We start from the raw sequence: 19,390 nt of genomic DNA on the forward strand, positions 1-19,390 counted from the left end.
AATCGAACCCGGGTCGCTGGAGCTGTGAGGCTGCGGTGCTAACCACTGCGCCACTGTTAAACCAGTGTTCTTCCTCAAATTCGTCTTCCCCTCCCCTTTCAGCATTTCGAAGGGGCCACTCCCTTCGCGATATCCTGGCCCACTCCTCAATCAAACCCAACACCCCCTTCCCTTGCCAAGGCACCTTTCCATACAAATGCAGAAGATGCAACAGCTGCCCTTTTACTTCCTCTTTCCTCACCATCCAAGGCCACAAACACTTCTTCCAGGTAAAACAGCAATTTGCGGGTACTACTTTCAATTTAGTATATTGTATCTGCTGCTCATAATGCAGTCTGCTATACATTGGGGGAGACCCAACACAGACTGGGTGACCGCGTTAGCGAACACCTCCTTTCAGTCCGCAAGCCTGTAATATTAATTCTCCACCTTCTTCTCATGCTGTACTCAGCCTACTGTAGCTTTCCTCAATACAAGCTTGACGAACAGAGCATCATCTTTCCATTGGGCACTTTATAGCCATCCAGACTCAATGCTGAGTTCAACAATTTCACACTGTAGCCTCTGGCCCCATTTTGTTTCCTTTCTCTTTGCAGGTTTCAGTTTTACTCTTACTTTTCCCTTGTTTTCATTTTTGGGTGGCAGCTGTTCATCATTTTGCCATTCACACCTCCTCTAGACATCTTTTGTTTCTTTACTTGTCCCATTACCACTCCCTTTGGCCTAGCACCACCAACCCTTTTGTCATTCCACCCTATCACAGACCCTCCATTTTGTTGTTCTTCTCACCCTCCTCCCCCACTTTCACTTGCTTAAAAGCTATTACATTTCTAACTTTTCCCAGTTCCAATGAAAGGTCAGCAACCTGAAACGTTAACTGTTTCTCGCTCTACAGATGCTGCTTGACCCGCTAGGTATTTACAGAACACTGGTTTTATTTCAGGTTTCCAGCATCCAGCATTTTGCTTTTGTTTTTCTTTGCCTGGATGGCTCATTTCCACATTGAACAGTGCCTTTGTCAAAAAAGGCATTGCAAGAGGCCGAGCGATACATTTTTAAACCTATCACTCATCAGCATGACATCTCCAATTCAAATGCATCTTCATTCCTCCATTACTAACCCTAAAATTCACAAATCAGCAAAGCTAGGAAGCTGTAAATCCAATCCCACTTCAATATTTAAAATCTGGTTAGATGGTGTAAATATTTCCAACCCCCAAAACAAGTGAAGTTGCCTGGAAACAGCAAGAAAGATTACATTTTTAAATGAAAAATGCCAGTCATTTATATGTATTGAAAGCTTGAATACAGTTTAAAAACATATCACCACAAGTAACCCTATCCAACCTCACATATTACATTCATATTCAATGCCTGCAAAACATGAAGCCAACGAAGCTCAATTCAAATATCTCATAGATTATCAAGTTCAAATCCAGTGTAGACCTGTGAAATCAAATTACCCGCAACTCCAATACAGCCAAACACACTAGGTGCAACTATTTGTCCATTGATGACTGAGATATCCATTTTGATGGTCGTGGGCAACATTTTTTTTTTCTCTGCAAGGGAAACCCATCAGGCAGCAGAACTTCCATTTGATCAGTTAGCTTTCCATTGTGGTTGTGAACCCATACATTCCCATCCATTTAACCAAAATGGCATATGAGATTAGGTACACTATTGCTTGGCTGAGAAAAAATTGGACTGTTCAGACTTAGTTATACATTTTAAAATATCACACAAGTCTTCCGGTTGGCTCAGTGAACAATTATGTGACGTGGTACTAACACAAATAATACACATGGTTTAATCTGTTGTCCACAAGCAGCTGCTTATTTCAGATGAATCTGCTGTAGAAATACTACAAATGGACTCATCATTCCTAGTCTAGAGAGGAGGCAAAAAATTCAGACAGTGGGTGGTGCTGGGTCCAAGACCACTGACCACTACCAGAAGTATGTATCTGCATGCGAAAATACAGGAGAGAACTATCCAATTTACATGCGATTGCTGCACAAAATAGCCATTTATTTTTATTCGTTCGGGGGATATGGGCATCGCTGGCTAGGATAGCATTGATTGCCCATCCCTAATTGCCCTCGAGAAGGTGGTGGTGAGCCGCCTTCTTGAACCGCTGCAGTCCTTGGGGTGTAGGTAGACCCACAGTGCTGTTAGAAAGGGAGTTCCAGGATTTTGACCCAGTGACAGTGAAGGAATGGCAATACAGTTCCAAGTCAGGATGGTGTGCGGCTTGGAGGGGAACTTGCAGGTGGTGGTGTTCACATGCATTTGCTGCCCTTGTCCTTCTTGATGGCAGAGGTCACAGGTTTGGAAGGCGCTCTCTAAGAAACCTTGGTGCGTTGCTGCAGTGCATCTTGTAGATGGTACACACTGCTACCACTGTGTGTTGGTGGTGGAGGGAGTGAATATTTGCGGATGAAGTGCCAATCAATCAGGTTGCTTTGTCCTGTATGGTGTCGAGCTTCTTGAGTATTGTTGGAGCTGCACCCATCCAGGCAAGTGGAGAGCATTCCAACACACTCCTGACTTGTGCCTTGTAGATGGTGGACAGGCTTTGGGGAGTCAGGTGGTGAGTTACTCGCAGCTGGATTCCTAGCCCCTGACCTGTTCTTGTAGCCGTGGTATTTCTATGGCTACTCCGGTGCATGCGTGCGTCCAGTCGGTCGGTCTTTGCCTTCAATAGGAGAGCTGTTTAAAAGCTGAATACTGCATGCAGTTTCTAAAATAAATGTTCACTTTTGTATCTTCAAATATTCCTCTACAGATTTTGGCAAAGAAAGGGAGCAAGAAGCATCAAGCACAGTAATACTGTGCTCGGGTAAACCAAGAGGCAAACATGCATGTTGAAAAAACACAAAATCCTCGACAATCACCAAGTCTTATATTTGTAGTCAAGAACCTAATTCAGGTGAACAATGGAATCTAGCAGGAAATCATTCTTACCAAAATTTTATTTCAACAGTTTTTCAGTGATGTTAAACTAGCTGAGATACCCTCAGCTGCAGTCCTGAAGATCAAGACCCACTCTCCCAGATAAAGAAAACTATCAGTGTTTTTTTGCCATGGCCTCAGGCAAAAATCAATCACATCAAGATCATTTAACAACCTGCTTAATTAAGTCAGTTTTATCCTCCAATGCCATTTTGAAGTCTTCACTTTTCCCTCAAATGTAACGTTACCATACGCTGTGCAAAGGTTCATCACACAGCACCAGTTCAGATACTGACTCACTGCAGTTGGATTTGCAACAATAACTGCCTACAAACAGGATCACCAGAAATTATCCAAATGGAGGGCAAAATGCAAGCAGAAGAAAGGATTTCTTTTTCAAGAAAGTAAACTTGGAAAAAGATAAAAGCAAAATACTGCGGATGCTGGAAATCTGAAATAAAAACAAGAAATGCTGGAAATACTCAGCAGGTCCAGCAGCATCTGTGGAGAGAGAAGCAGGGTTAACGTTTTGGGTCAGTGACCCTTCTTCAGAACTGGCAGATATAAGAAATGTAAAAGATTTTAAGCAAGTAAAGCGGGGGGTGGGGCAAAAGATAACAAAAGAGAAGTTGTTGATAGGACAAGTTCACAGAATAGATGACCAGAAGTTCATGGAGCAAAGGCAAACAATATGTTAATGGTGTTCTGAAAGACAAAGCATTAGTACAGATAGGGTGTTAATGGACTGAAAACTGAACAGCTACAAGCACAAACATGAAAAAAAAAAGAACACAGTGGGTAGGCACAGTAGAAACAAACTGAACAAACTAAAATAAAATAAACACAAAAAATAAAAAGAACTAAAAATAAAAGTAAAATGGGGGGCCTGTCATGCTCTGAAATTATTGAACTCAATGTTCAGTCCTGCAGGCTGTAGCATGCCTAATCGGTAAATGAGATGCTGTTCCTCGAGCTTGTGTTGATGTTCACTGCAACACTGCAGCAATCCCAGGACAGAGATGCGAGCATGAGAGCAGGGGGTTGTTGAAATGGCCAGCAACCGGAAGCTCAGGGTCCTGCTTGCGGACTGAGCGGAGGTGTTCCGCAAAGCGGTCACCCAGTCTGGGTTTGGTCTCCCCAGTGTAGAGGGGGCCACGTTGTGAGCAGCTAATACAGTATACTACATTGAAAGAAGTACAAGTAAATTCCTGCTTCACCTGAAAGGAGTGTTTGGGGCCAGGGATAGTGAGGAGAGAGGAGGTAAATGGGTAGGTATTACACCTCCTGCGATTGCAGGGGAAGGTGCCAGGGGAAGGGGACAAGGTGGTGGGGGTAATGGAGGAGTGGACCAGGGTGTCGCAGAGGGAGCAATCTCGTCGGAATGCTGATAGGGGAGGGGAGGAGAAGATGCCTTTGGTAATGGCATCACGCTGGAGGTGGCGGTAATGGCGGAGGATGATCCTTGGATATGGAGGCTGGTGGGGTGGAAAGTGAGGACAAGGGGAACCCTGTTGCAATTCTGAGAGGGAGGGGAAGAGGTGAGGGTAGAGGTGAGGGAAATGGGCCGGACATCTTTGAGGGCCCAGTCAACCACAATAGGGGGGAATCCTCGGTTGAGGAAAAAGGAAGACGTATCAGAAGCGCTGTCATGGAAGGTAGCATCATCAGAGCAGATGTGTCAGAGACAGAGAAACTGGGAGAATGGAATGGAGTCCTTACAGGAGGCAGGGTGTGAAGAAGTGTAGTCGAGGAAGCTGTGGGAGTCGGTGGGCTTATAATGAATATTAGTAGACAGCCTATCACCAGAGATGGAGACAGAGACGTCGAGGAAGAGGAGGGAAGTGGAGATGGACCATGTAAAGGTGAGAGAAGGGTGGAAATTAGAAGCAAAGTTGATAAAGTTTTCCAGTTCGGAGCAGGAGCAGGAAAAGACACCGATACAGTCATCAATGTACCGGAAAAAGAGTTGGGGGAGGGGGCCTGAGTAGGACTGGGACAAGGAATGTTCGACGTATCCCACAAAAAGACAGGCATAACTAGGACCCATGCGGGTACCCATAGCAACACCTTTTACTACCTTGCCATTCAAGGCCCCAAACACTCCTTTCAGGTGAAGCAGCGATTTACTTGTACTTTTCAATTTAGTAATACTGTATTCGCTGCTCACAATGTGGTCTCCTCTACACTGGGGAGACCAAACACAGATAGGGTGACCGCTTTGCGGAACACCTCCGCTCAGTCCGAAAGCATGACCCCGAGCTTCCGGTTGCTGGCCATTTCAACACTCCCCCCTGCTCTCATGCTCACATCTGTGTCCTGGGATTGCTGCAGTGTTCCAGTGAACATCAACGCAAGCTCGAGGAACAGCATCTCATTTACTGATTAGGCATGCTACAGCCTGCCAGACTGAACATTGAGTTCAATAATTTCAGAGCATGACAAGCCCCCCATTTTACTTTGATTATTAGTTATTTTTTCTTTTTTGTGTTTATTTTATTTTAGTTTGTTTCTCCTGTGCCTACCCACTGTGTTCTTTTTTTTCATGTTTGTGCTTGTTGCTGTTCAGTTTTCAGTCCATTAACACCCTACCTGTACTAATGCTTTGTCTTTCAGCATACTATTAACATATTGTTTGCCTTTGCTCCATGACCTTCTGGTCAGCTATTCTGTGACCTTGTCCTATCAACAACTTCTCTTTTGTTATCTTTTGCCCCACCCCCCGCTTTACTTGCTTAAAATCTTTTACATTTCTTATATCAGCCAGTTCTGAACGGGGGTCACTGACCCGAAACGTTAACCCTGCTTCTCTCTCCACAGATGCTGCTGGACCTGCTGAGTATTTCCAGCGTTTCTTGTTTTTATTTTGGAAAAAGATTTATTCAAATTACCCTCGAGATCTCCCAACATCTGAAACAGAACTGGTAGAGCTCAGGAGCAAGTTTTCTTCCTAGTATATGCATTGTGTTAGGGATGAAACAAAAAGGTACTACAATGTACAGAAATAACCAAAAAATTAAACTCTCCAACAGAGGAGGAAAGAGAGACAAGGATTCATAACAGTCTTCATTTAAACACAAGGCAGAGATGAAAGCAAATCAGAAAACATACAATATATGCCCATTTGCTTCGCATCAATTCAAAAACAAGGCTACAATCTTGCTTACCATTTTCACAATATTGCTAAGTGATTTATTTTAAGTTGAAAGTCAACATTTTGACAGTTGCAAGAAAAGTGTCAAGTACTTGGTATATTAACTTCCCATGCATTGACCTGATTAGTCTGTGTAAAGCATTTGATTCAAATTTCTCCAATCCATCATCTGCAACACTTGGATAACAGCATGGAGAAGTCTGCCATATCAAATGCAAAAACAATCATTTATCTGCTTACCAGAAGGGACTTAACAAGGATGTTTTCAACCAATCTGAAGTCATTCCGCAGCTGTTTGTTTTTGGAGCTGGTCCCTTCCATTTCTTCATCAGCATAGAAGCGAAAAAATTGGGATTCATCTTTGAATTCACTTTTCTCTAGCACTATTAAAATTAAAAATTTAAACTGAACATTAACATATGCCTTTTCCTAATACAACAAAAGTAAAGATACTATAATACTACTTTGTCGAAAGAAATTTTCTCATAAAATTACCATTAGTTGATAATTATGAGTTGTAACTAAATTTTTTATATCGATTTCAGCAACCAATTTTGCAACTAGCTCAAAATGTTACCAATACAAAACTCAAAAATACAACACCTATTATAAATAACTCAAATAGTTTACTTGTCAACAGGTTTGTCTTCATTATGGTACAGCAATAAAATAAAATTTAGTTCATAGGATATCCCTAAAAAAGACGATAAAATAGGTTGCATGGGCACTTTGGTTCATTTCAAACTAAAAAATGTATATTTTTCCTTTGACTCAACATCTGAATTCACCCCCACATAAGACTTAGTTCTTGGCCAAACATGAAATGAAATTTATTACCACAGAAATTTGGGGAATGGCAATTGTTTACAATCTAAAAGCATCAATAACTTGTGAGTAATATAATCTGCTAAAAGATTTGAAATATGCAGTTTCCTTTTCCAGCTGGCCAATATTGATTTGTAATTCAGGTCAATTTTTAGTCTGAGTGGGGGAGGGAGCAGCTACGGTGCCAGTAACAGTTGATATGATCACCAATGTACATCACATTCTTTGCAGGATTATGGCTTGAACAGGTTGGTACTGTGTGCAGTGCCATTACTCTTGTGTAAAGCTTAATAGTAAATGGCAGCAGTTCACATGCAGAAATATTACCAATAGTTTTAACCCACAAAGCTTTACAGAGAATCACCATTGCTGTAGTTCTAGAGAGAAAAAAGGACATACTGTATATTTTGACAATTTGACAGATAAACCATATAGCAAATTTCACAAACAAAACTCATACAATATCACAAGAGACTGCTCCAGTTTATTTATCAAAAGTGCATGAAGAACTGGTTTAAGTTCCCAGACAAGCTAGTGCATAGAATAACCATGTAATTTAAATGCATGACACTAAGAAAGCAGAAATGGGCATAAACAATGCCAGTAACAAAGAGAGTTACTTAATGCTCAGCCTGTAATTGTGGGTTGCGATGAATGCTTTCAAAGGCAAAGCGATATTTCCTGAACTCCTGACTAAATGTTTGGTTTGAACATTTCTGAGAAGGTAATTAGCCACCTTTAGCAGGAGGAGGGAAAGGAAAAGGTACAAAGCCAAACCAGCCCTACATAGTTCTTCAACACAAGGGCGGCGCAGTGGTTAGCACCGCAGCCTCACAATTCCAGCGACCCGGGTTCAATTCTGGGTACTGCCTGTGTGGAGTTTGCAAGTTCTCCCTGTGTCTGCGTGGGTTTCCTCCGGGTGCTCCGGTTTCCTCCCACAGTCAAAAGACTTGCAGGTTGCGAGGTAAATTGGCCATTATAAATTGCCCCTAGTATAAGTAGGTGGTAGGGGAATATAGGGACAGGTGAGGATGTGGTAGGAATATGGGATTAGTGTAGGATTAGTAATAAATGGGTGGTTAATGGTCAGCACAGACTCGGTGGGCCGAAGGGCCTGTTTCAGTGCTGTATCTCTTAAAAAAAAAACAACTGGGGAGGTCAATTGAGACGTAACTGGCATTTCTTTGATTACCGTGATGCATGAAGCCATTATTGCACAGTCCAATGCCGAGTGTGACCGCTTCCTCTCTGGTCTGGCAGTCGCCCTAGAAACAAAATGACATTTTTACACCTAAGAAAGAGATTTCCTTTCAAAAATAACTGCTTGTGATTGCAAGCCTAAGTTTAGAAGCTGTTCTTTGTTGCAAACAATAACCTCAACAGAAATGGCAAGGGCCTCCATTGATGTTTCAAAATAGCAAGTCTTGAGCTATGAATACTTGCAAAGGAAGTCAGGACAACAAAGAATGCGTCTGGAGGCAATTATCTAAAGTTCACTTCCAACCATGGTACCAGCCATAAACAAATGATTTCAGATAAAACAGCTGACTTACATTTTGGTTTCTGATGCAAAGTTTATTTTTAAAGAGTAAACACCCAGCTTTTCAGAAGTAACACAAACAGCCCTTCTCATGAACATGAGGGGCTGGATTTTAAGCAGCCCTCGACATCGTGATCCGTGGCGGAGGCGGGGGGCTGCCTGAAGATGGGTCCAGATGAGGCCCATAATGGCCCTTGATGCTGGCAGGGTCTGGCCCGATCTGCTTGGTGGCAACGAGGCTCTGTGGCACTAGGCGCTGGGACTACAATTTGAATTCAATAAAATTAATGAATTTAAATCTGTGATCCTGAGACCCCGCCGTGATCTTCGGTGCGGCAGCTGGCACTCCCGCGCCTTCAGATCCCCGTCCAGGGAAATGAGGCACCACATTGGTGGGGAGGGGGGGAGGAGGTAATTTTATCAGTGCGGGGGAGGGGGGGGGGGGAAACAGCATCAAATAAACGTCATGGGTGTAGGGGACGGTAGTAAGTGTTATAGTTTAAACTTTGTGCAGTTTGGTTGGGTGGGGTGGGGGGCTGGGGGGGGGGGGGAGGTCAAATGTTAAAGGTAAGTGTTTGGGGGGGGGGGGTGGAGGGCAAATAGTTAATGTAATTGTTATTGGGAGGGGTGGTAAAGGGGAATTGGAAATTTATGTAATTCTGGGGGGGGATCTCTCTTTAAAAATTTAAATATCCTGGCAGGGCTCACTGTCCTTTAAAAATGGCACCAGCATCTGTGCACAGGCAGACATCGGTGTCGAGCTCATAGAATCCAGCCCAAGGTCAGTGTCTCATCAGTAAATTGTTTAAAAAAAAAGAGATTGGTAATTTGGAGGGTGTTATCAGAATGATAATGTCTATTTAATAAAGAAATAAGAATTTCTTAGAAAACTAACTATGGTCACAAAGATAACCCAAAGTCATTCAACAATTGATAGTTAATTTTGACGAATGAACAAAGGATAATTCCATTTTGAGTATGTCATGTTCAAAAAAGCAGAGACTTATTCCTGGAATTTTTGTTTCATACTTTTGTGATAGCTCCTTAAAGAGACTCTGCAAACCTAGACTACACTTGAAAGCACTTCTCCCTTTAGTCTAGATGCACAACGATTATGAATGTCCTAAATTTTTTGTAAATCAGCATCTCGAAGCACACTTGGGCTTGATCATCTGACTGTGAGCACAAGTTGATTTATTACTTAAGTAGCTGGGACACAATAAAACTCACTGCACGCATACTTTCAAAAAACAGTATACTCCAGGTCACCCTAGACAAGGTAAAAGTTTCAACTTTTAAAAGCTAGTAGATACACAAGTATCTCTATAAAATGCAGAAAAACTTATTGAAAAGCTGTACAAGTCACTAAAACAAGTTCACACCCATAACAATTTCCAGATGTCAGGCATGCCGTCTCAGAGAGGCTCCTAACCAGAAGAGAAAAAGGGGAAAATGTAAAAAGTTATCCGTGCCTCTCCCACAAAGCTTCTTGATGACAGGAATGGGTCTGCATTGCCTGAAGCCTGGAAGTGGCCAACTGCCCATCTCACTGCAGAAGAACGTGCAGCACAAGAAGGGGGGAGAAAAATAATTCTTACGCACACAACTGCCAACTTGCAACAAGGGATGCCCAGCCTTGTGGGGCCAAACTGGTAGCACGTGAAATTAATACTTGCACCCCTCAACAAGTGTGACCCTCCCAGCTGAGCAAGCAGTGGTACAGAGTCAAATCCATAAAGGCATTTAACTCTCCTGCCAACTGCATTTAACTCAGTGCTGCATACCTGTGGCTTTCAGAATACACTCACTTGTAGGATATAATCACAAAAAAATTATAACAAATTATGATTCCACAAAAATGCAAGAACCCAGTAAATATCTCATCTGGTCCTTTTTTTTGGAGGTAATTTTCTCCAATTTGTATGGCTTCCCCCAGCCTGCTCCCCCCCACCACTGCCAGCACACACAAGCAAGAGGAGGGACAGTCAAGCTGCTCCCAGCTGGCATCTAAGAGGCTAACAGTGTCTGGACATTATGACCTGGATTTTGCTGGAGCATACCACCTTGCAGCATGCCCTGCTACAGTTTTGACCTCACTATTCAGTACAAAAAAAAATTGCCCAGCAAATTTCTGGAAGTGCAGGCTGATAACAGGGAACGTAGAACCTTAGCAAATAATGGGAGCAGCAGTCTATCACATTAACCGATGCGATTTAAGGATTGAGAAAGAAACAGGAACAATGGAGAAGGAAACAGGATGAATTAAAATAAAGAGAAAGATCATTAAAGAGAAGAAAGGAAAGATTGATTAAGAGGGAGAGAAGAGAGACTAAGGAAAAGAAAAAAAACTGAACAATTATGGAATAAGATTCCATAGTTGCAACTGTTCCCCTTGAATAACAGCTGTGTCATTAAACATGCTGTTATTTGAGCAGAAAAATCTGGATTGGTATCCATTTGATTTTCCTCCTCCCTCAACTTAGCATCTTTCCTAGTGGACACTGGATGAATTGTGGAACCTCTCCCATGGCTAACTGTGAAGGAGAGTCTGTTTCCCATCTTTCAACAGCTAACTGTGATGAAAACACACTTGCCAAATCGAAACATATCAATTTTGTCACATGAAACACTATTTGAACTTTTACTGGACATTGAACATAACTTGTTTAAAAAGATCACAGATCTGAATGGCGGAAAACATGGCTGCACATTTGTATTCTGAGACACAGGTGAATAGAGAGACAATGGAAGTGCTCCCTGATTCAATTAGTAAGATTGGGCCGGGCAACAGTGAAGATCAAAAAACACTGAGAGCCATTGTCTGTGTAAGAGTCAGCACCCCCCCACCGAGTGTGTCCAGTAAGCTTTGAAGAATCAACAACCATCACAGGCAATGCTGTTTCAAACAAAGAGCTGGTCACATGACTAACCTGCTGGCCAACCTGGAAGTTGACTGAATTGTGCGTCAGAAAGGTTTGGGGCAGACTGCAAATTGAAGTTCAAGAAAGCACCCCTTTCTCTCTATCACTGTCTCCAGCAAAGTTCCAGGGATCCACGGAAGCAGCTTAAGAGGACTGCTTCAGCCTTCTGGTACCAATCATGGTCTTTACATTCAAACCAAAGGCAGTAACTGAATTCCATTTACTACTCAGCAACCCCCCCACCCCACTTCATTCTTTCTCCCCTTCTGTATCTTTTTGTGCATTTATCACGTATGCATGCTAGCGTGGTTGCGTCACGTATTTTTAGTAATATTAACTGAGTTAGAGTGTTAAGGTTAATAAACTTACACTTTCTTGTTTAAACCTGGAAAAACCTGTCTGATTGGTTCATTTACAATTACAATTCGAGAGCAGTGAGCAAGGACTCACTGAGGTGAAGCTAAAAACACTGTGTTTTAAAAGTTAAACCCTGTTATGGCCAAACCAGGCAAGGGGCAAGAGGGGAGCCTGAGACCCCTTCCTTACCCGGTCGTAAAGCTAATAGTATGCTAAAATGCCAGTCATCATACATTAAAATCTGAAATATTTTGATGCAAGCATGATACTCGAGTCCCCAGAGAGCTGGGGAGAAAAATAATTGTAACAACAAACAGGTTGGAAGAATGCATCTATCTTATCCTTTCTCAAGTATTCCTTACCTGCATTAGGAACCAATCAATCAACTTGCTTGCTGGCACCACAGACTTGTAGGTCTTCAGGTGGTGATCTCGGTCTCTGCGTTTGATACAAAACAAAATGATTTCTCTTATTAGTTTTGGCATTTTGTTGACAGAGTTAAGTTTCACCAGCATTGACTAATAAATTTTCCTCTAAATTGAAAAGGAATCAATTTATTTTAAATACTGATGCACTTGATTGTTTACAGGATACAGACTTTATTTCATGCATTTCAACATATGTGAAATTAGCAGTTCTTTAAATAAAACGAAACAGCAAGTTTTAAACCGATTAAAAATCACAAAACAAAATGTGCCAGCAGGAAAATCACATTCATTAGTGGCCTGAAATACTCAGCTCTGCAAGGCTCAAAGTTCCAGTAAAAATTCTATTCATGCTGACACTTAAACTGCAATTTCTCACGAAAAATTTCGAAATGTCTGGGCAGGAAAGTGTCAAATGTCATTTGCTGAGGAAAACATTTAGGGAATTCATTTCAATGATATTGTCTCTTCAGTCTGATTTTATTTTAAGAAAAAAATCTCAGTTTACATATTACAGAGTATTGATTATTTCCTTTTCTAATGAAATAACACGACTGAACTACATGCGGAAGTAACATGGGATAAAAGACACAGCAAAGCTTCCCGTACCTAAACTCTGCTTACTTAATGAACGGTCTTTACCAAAAAAAAAGACTCCAGCACCTACACCCCACTGTTTTTACACTCGTATACTTCAAGGGATTTTTACTCATTATTATTCTGATGCACAACTAGTGAATAGTGCTGTAGTGCAGCACATATAACATATGCTTTAATCTCAAAGAAACATTAAGCAAAGGCTACTTTGTCTCATTTGCCCCATGTCCTCTGCCAACCCCTAATTAATTAAGCTGTCATTTTGGAAAATCATGATGAATGACAGACACAATTTTTCCAAACCATTGTGCATTATTGACACTCAATGCTTACAAAGGAACAAAATAATTTATATGTGAAAAGGTCTAGTAAAAATGGACATAGAGTAATTAGATATAATCTCAAGAGCAAGATCAGTTTTATCAACTGCAAAAGGATAATATCTGAGAGATGAAACCTGAATCATAAAGATGTTTAACTGTCTGTGTCTGAATTGCATTTGGGAAGCAATTGGGGCAATGTATCAAGCAATTGCATGGTATTATCAATGCACTAGTACTGGGAACTCTACTCAAATAAATGTCCTGTAACTTCATGGCATTTGGAAATATATTTTCATGCACAAAAGTAAATTCACGCATGCAAACAAATTCTCCAATTTGCAAAATATCTTTAACAAAAAGACAAAGGCCGGAGTTTTATGGCCCCCACACAGGAGAGGGCTGGTGGCGGGGGGGACGTAAAATAGAGTGGGAGGCGGGGAGTGCTGCTCCCGACGCTTTACCACTCCCGCTGCAATTTTACGCAGGGCAGCGGTGGCGAGAAATGCCAGCCCGCCCCAGGTCAATCAAGGCCCTTAAGTGGCCAACTAACTGCCACTTAAGGGCCTCTTCCAATTGGCACTGGTATCTTACAAGTGGCAGCCGCAGGGCAAAGGCCCCCAGAATGCCGCCATGTAAAACCTGGTGGCCCACTTGTGGGCTAGGGTGGGGCCCTCCTGATCGGACACCCTGTGCCCCACTGAGGGCTCCCCCCCCACCCCGCCCACCACCTCCCATGGCCCAACCGCTCCCACCACCTCTCCTGGCCCAACCGCTCCCACCACCTCTCCTAACCAAATCCCCCTTGCCTCGCCAGGACCCCGCCGATTGTCCCCAGCAAAGCCCTAAAAACACACCTTGTTTCCAGGGCCATCGCCCCTCTTGCTGCTGCGGCTGGGTGCAGTCTCAACAGTGGCCATGACTCCCAGTGGCGCTGCTGCGACTGAGAGCTGCCGGGCGCGGATTGGCCAGCAGCTCCATTAGGCAGGACTTCCTGCCTCAGAGAGATGGAAATCCCACCCAAGGCCAATTAAGGGCCTGGGAGCGAAAAATCCTAGCATGGCTCCCCAGGCCCAGCAGAGGCGGGCTCGCCCCTGACTTTTTGGCCAGAGGGTGGGGCCTCCCACCCAATGTTAATCAGTACCATAAAAGGATGTTTCTTTTCACTCAATGATTGACAGATGGTTATTTAGTCTTCACTACTCATGAAAACAAAAATCACTGAAAAAAGTGTAACTTACTTTACCACAGGAATGAAGAGGCAGTGTAGTCGACAGTACAGCCTCACGCCCTGCCAAGAAAAGAGTAATATCCTTTATATGCAAAACTAGTGTGTGCTGTCCCTTGATTTTATTCAGAAATGTATAATACTCTTCATCTATTTCCAGCAGATGGCAAATGGGATTTTTCCTCACCACACAGCATGCGAGTGTCATTGGCTGAGAAAGAATATTCAACAAAAACGTATCTGTAGCAAAAGAGCAATACCTTCGACATGATATCTTCCATCTCACTTCTAGGTTTGTAGGTTCCGTCATCATACCGAAACCTGTAGAGTACCAGCTCATTTTTGAAATGGTGCTTGTCAGAAACTGAAACATAATGTCCATGAGAAATCAAGGTTAGGATTATATAATGCATCGTCATTTGCCCATCAAACCGAAATGACTTTCAATCTAAAATACTTTAAAGGAATAATGCTGTATTACTAATAAACCTGAATTTCTTTGAATTCTAGCTTTAATTTCATCACTTCACTCCCTTCCACGACCACTTGGTTTTAATATCAATCTGTCAGTTTTTTTCTTTTGTCCAAACATCTCCACTAATAAGTCATCTTAATCTCCTATCTTGGTTTTATCTTGTATATCTTGTCCTCCTCTCCCCATTGCTGCACTAGTCCAAAATCTGAGCCAGGTAGGTACGTAGTACTCCAGAACACTGTTGAACCAATCAAGGCTTATAGATAGGACCTGAAGAAGTAAATCTGTCACTGAAAACAGAGAGCATTCCCATTCAGTTCCAGATTACTCTTCAAGCCAATTTCCAAGCTGGTAAATGATCCCAGCTGGGTGAACAGTGCCCTGTTCCATTACATTGTGTGGTTTTTGCTGGACATAAGAACATAAGAACTAGGAGCAGGAGTAGGCAACTCAGCCCCTCGAGGCTGCTCCGCCATTCAATACGATCATGGCTGATCTCATTCTCCATAACCCTTCAACCCATTACTAATTAAAAATCTGTCTATCCCCTCCTTAAATTTACTCAATGTCCCGGCATCCACCGCACTCTGGGGTAGTGAATTCCACAGACTCACGACCCTTTGAGAGAAGTAATTTCTCCTCATCTCTGTTTAAAATCTGCTTCCCCATATCCTAAAACTATGACCTCTCGTTCTAGATTGCCCCACCAGAGGAAACATCCTCTCTACGTCGACTTTGTCAATCCCCTTAATCATCTTATATACCTCAATTAGATCTCCTCTCATTCTTCTAAACTCGAGAGAGTAGTGACCTAAACTGCTCAATCTCTCTTCATAAGACAAACCCCTCATCTCTGGAATGAATCTAGTGAACCTCCTCTGAAATGCCTCCAATGCAACTATATCCCTCCTCAAGTAAGGGGACCAAAACCGTAAGCAATACTCCAGGTGCAGTACACTAATGCCTTGTACAGTTGCAGCAGCACTTCCCTACTTTTATATTCTATTCCTTTAGCAATAAATGCCAAAATTCCATTTGCCTTCCTTATTACCTGCTGCACCTGCATACTAGCTTTCTGTGATTCATGCACGAGGACCTCCAGATCCCTCTGCACTGAAGCACTCTAAAGTTTCTCTCCATTTAGATAATAATTTGTCTTTCTATTCTTCCGACCAAAATGGATAACCTCACACTTATCCACGTTAAACTCCATCTGCCAAATTTTGGCCCATTCACCTAACCTATCCATATCCATTTGTAAATTTCTTATTTCTTCATTGCAACTTACTATCCCACCTATTTTAGTGTCATCTGCAAATTTGGCTATAGGACCTTCTATCCTTACATCCAAGTCATTAATGTAGATTGTAAATAGTTGGGGCCCGACGACTGAACCCTGTGGCACCCCACTAATTACATATTGTCAACCAGAAAAGGACCCATTTATCCCGACTCTCTGTTTTCTGCTGGTTAGCCAATCCTCTATCCAAGATAATAAATTGCCCCCAACCCCATGTGATCTTACCTTGTGTATTAACCTTTTGTGCTGCATCTTATCAAATGCCTTCTGGAAGTCCAGATATACTACATCTACAGGATCCCCATTATCCACTTTACTTGTTACATCTTCGAAGAACTCTAGTAAATTAGTCAAATACGATTCACCCTTCATAAAACCATGCTGACTCTGATGGATTGTGTTTTGACTTTCTAAATGTCCTGTTATTACTTCCTTAATAATGGATTCTAACAATTTCCCATCGACAGATGTTAAACTAACTGGTCTATAGTTTCCTACTTTCTGCCTCCCTCCCTTTTAAAATAAGGGCGTTATATTAGCATTTTTCCAATCCACTGGAACCTTCCCTGCATTCAGGGAATTTTGGAATATTATAATCAATGGATCCACTATCTCCCTGCCACTTCCTTTAAGACCCTAGGATGTAGACCATCAGTTTAACCAACTATCTCCTTGTGCACACTTGACAACCCCTAGACACAGGCTCGCAAGAATCAGGTTCTCTTGCTTGAAGTAGAATGCATCCCTCCAGGAAGTGTGTACTCTCCACATCAGAAAAACAGCAGCTACACGTATGTGAATTTCTCAGCAGCTTAGCTTGGAGACACTCTAGGATGGAGATGGGTTTTGGCACATGTCAGATATCTGCTTCCAAAAACAGAAGTATCTGCATTTCTCACCATTCCCTTTGCCTGGATATCGCTTCAGTTGCACTTGTCTGAAGACCATAGAAGAATTTGGTCCAAAAGTCATTTGTTACAAAACTAGAAGAATCACAGAACTTGCCTAATTGGCAGCAAGCCTTTTTCTGCAACAGTTGTGATTTTTTTCAATAAATTTCAAGCCAATTTGAGTCAACCCCTAAAAAGCAATCAATCATTCAATTTCAACTCCTCAGCCAACAAGATTAGTCTCACCTCCCTACTCACATGCTAGACTCCAATATTCTTCTTCAGACATCTTTCTTAAGAACTTATGAGCTATTTCAACAATAGTTTGAGGCTGAAAAATCTACATTCTAATACCCTCATGTAAGGAGACCTTTTCTAAGATTCCCTTAGAATTGTTGACTTTGTGCCTAGCTGTAACGTTTCATGATTGTCATGTGATGACAGATCATGTCTTTCAAGTTGGAAAATCATCAATATGGATCCCCAACATTTATCTATTAATCAGTACTATGAAGAACAGTTTATTTAGTCAATCTTCATATTATTGCTTTTGGGATATTGCTGTGCACAAAATGGCTTCCACCAGCATGTTAGGGAGTTTGAGAGATGTGAACAAAGACCAAGTAGGTGCAAGTTCAATTCTGAGATGTTATTCAGTAGCTGAAGTCCATGTTATTAGATTGTTATTGAAGACAACAGAAAGTAAAACAGACCCAGCCAACTGCCCACCATATGGATTAGGTTGAAATTAGATTAAAATCGCGAGACAGTGAGAGATGTGACTCTGTCTTGTACGCACGTGTCCATATGGGCATTAAGGGGAGTGGAGGGGGGGCAATAAAAGACTTGTTAAATGAATTATCCATATATACACCGTACAAAACATAGTACAATTTGTGACTATGTCAGCAGAGTATAATGGAAGACTATGACTCTGCACTGAGAGGAGATATTCAACAGGCACTGCACTATGGTGAGAATGGTCAAGAAAAACATTCTGCTTTCTGTTGTAAGTACGATTTATATGTGTTTTATAACAACTCGAGTGAATCTGACAACTGAATTTAATAAGCTTCCCTTTTGAAGCTGCGTTCACTGATTGCCAGTAAATTTGTCCAGTTCATTTGAGATGGATCATTTTAAGGTACATCATTAACAGCTGCCTCGCACCTAGAAGAATAGTACAGCCTTCCTTTGCAATGCATTTTAAACGTTTGCATGAATGTACTCACCATGATGAATGATGCCATTCTCAAGCAATGCTTGACCTAGATTCACGCCTTCCTCGGCTTTACTGATCTCTCCTATTTCCATCAGCCAGGAAACAAACTCACTGGGGAAAAAAAAAATTGCCACCAATTTCATACAGTTAGCATAAAACACAGGCAAGTAATTATCTCCAGTGTGTGAATGCTACAAATACGTTTATTAGCACATATACAGTTTACATGCAATACAAAACTTCACTTTGAATATTGATAGATAATCTGATTAAAATCTGCAATTTGAAGAAACCTCAAGGTATTAAACAAACTGCAACATGTTTATAAATGCAAACACTCAAAAGTCTATTTTAATTGGATAATTAGATACTTTTTAAAATCAAATTTGTGCAAGAAATTAATTTTTGAAAACTTAATGTCCTCAGTCAACAGGCAAGCTACTGTAGCTATAAAACTTATTTTATTAAAAAGCTGTGTGTTTATTTCTGAGAGCTAGTTGTCATCTAAAGTACATAAACCCAAGAGTTCCTCTGGCACAATTCATAAGCTCTGACAAGTGCCTAATTCTTAAACAGTTGAGGCTTCTTTTATGTTGAATTTGGTCCACTGCCAGGCAGCAGCTTTTCAGAAACCAGAAACAAATTTCACTTTTCATTCATTCAAATAACACCTTTCTACACACATGGTGACTGCAAGTAAATCTAAATTACTTACAAAGTATAAACATTTCACAATTTTGACTCTCATTTAATGCTTAATGAAATATTCCTTTCAACATTTCAAATCAGGTTATTCCATTGCACCGATTAATATGAACCAAACTTAGACAGAAAGGAACAAGTTTATACCAGAAGCAGTCATCATACACAGGATAAAGTCACTGATATAATAAGGTCACAGATGGTATTAGGTGAATATCAAAACCAGATGACATTTGCATTACTGGAGTTTTTTTTCAAAAGAAATACTGCATTTGAAGCAAACAGTGAAACATGTATTGTCATAAATAGTATAGTTAAAAGCCTGCACTTAAATTTTCATCTCCCTACATCTTTGAAGCCCTAATTTGGTTCAAGATGCAGGGAGAGCAGCTACTTAAATCTTTCATTTATATCAGCGCCATTGGTCATTTCAGTCTTTATGCAAATAACCTCAGTTCAAATTCAAAGAAATTATTTCACAA

At 41.5% G+C, this 19,390-nt stretch overlaps 1 protein-coding gene across 2 annotated transcripts in view; it reads right to left on the bottom strand.

The window, feature by feature from the left end:
• Nucleotides 1-19,390, bottom strand: part of prex1 (phosphatidylinositol-3,4,5-trisphosphate-dependent Rac exchange factor 1) — a 270,479-nt gene that overhangs the window by 102,035 nt on the left and 149,054 nt on the right. For both annotated transcript variants that reach the window (XM_068048258.1, XM_068048259.1), the window contains exons 11-16: nt 18,217-18,317; nt 14,580-14,683; nt 14,333-14,382; nt 12,112-12,187; nt 8,124-8,196; nt 6,347-6,489 (exon numbers count right to left, since the gene is read on the bottom strand). In XM_068048258.1, coding sequence (XP_067904359.1) covers nt 6,347-6,489; nt 8,124-8,196; nt 12,112-12,187; nt 14,333-14,382; nt 14,580-14,683; nt 18,217-18,317 — 547 coding nt within the window. The remainder of the gene's footprint in view (nt 1-6,346; nt 6,490-8,123; nt 8,197-12,111; nt 12,188-14,332; nt 14,383-14,579; nt 14,684-18,216; nt 18,318-19,390) is intronic.

The sequence above is a fragment of the Heterodontus francisci genome, chromosome 16 (assembly GCF_036365525.1).
Source record: "Heterodontus francisci isolate sHetFra1 chromosome 16, sHetFra1.hap1, whole genome shotgun sequence".
Taxonomy (NCBI): Eukaryota; Metazoa; Chordata; class Chondrichthyes; order Heterodontiformes; family Heterodontidae; genus Heterodontus; species Heterodontus francisci.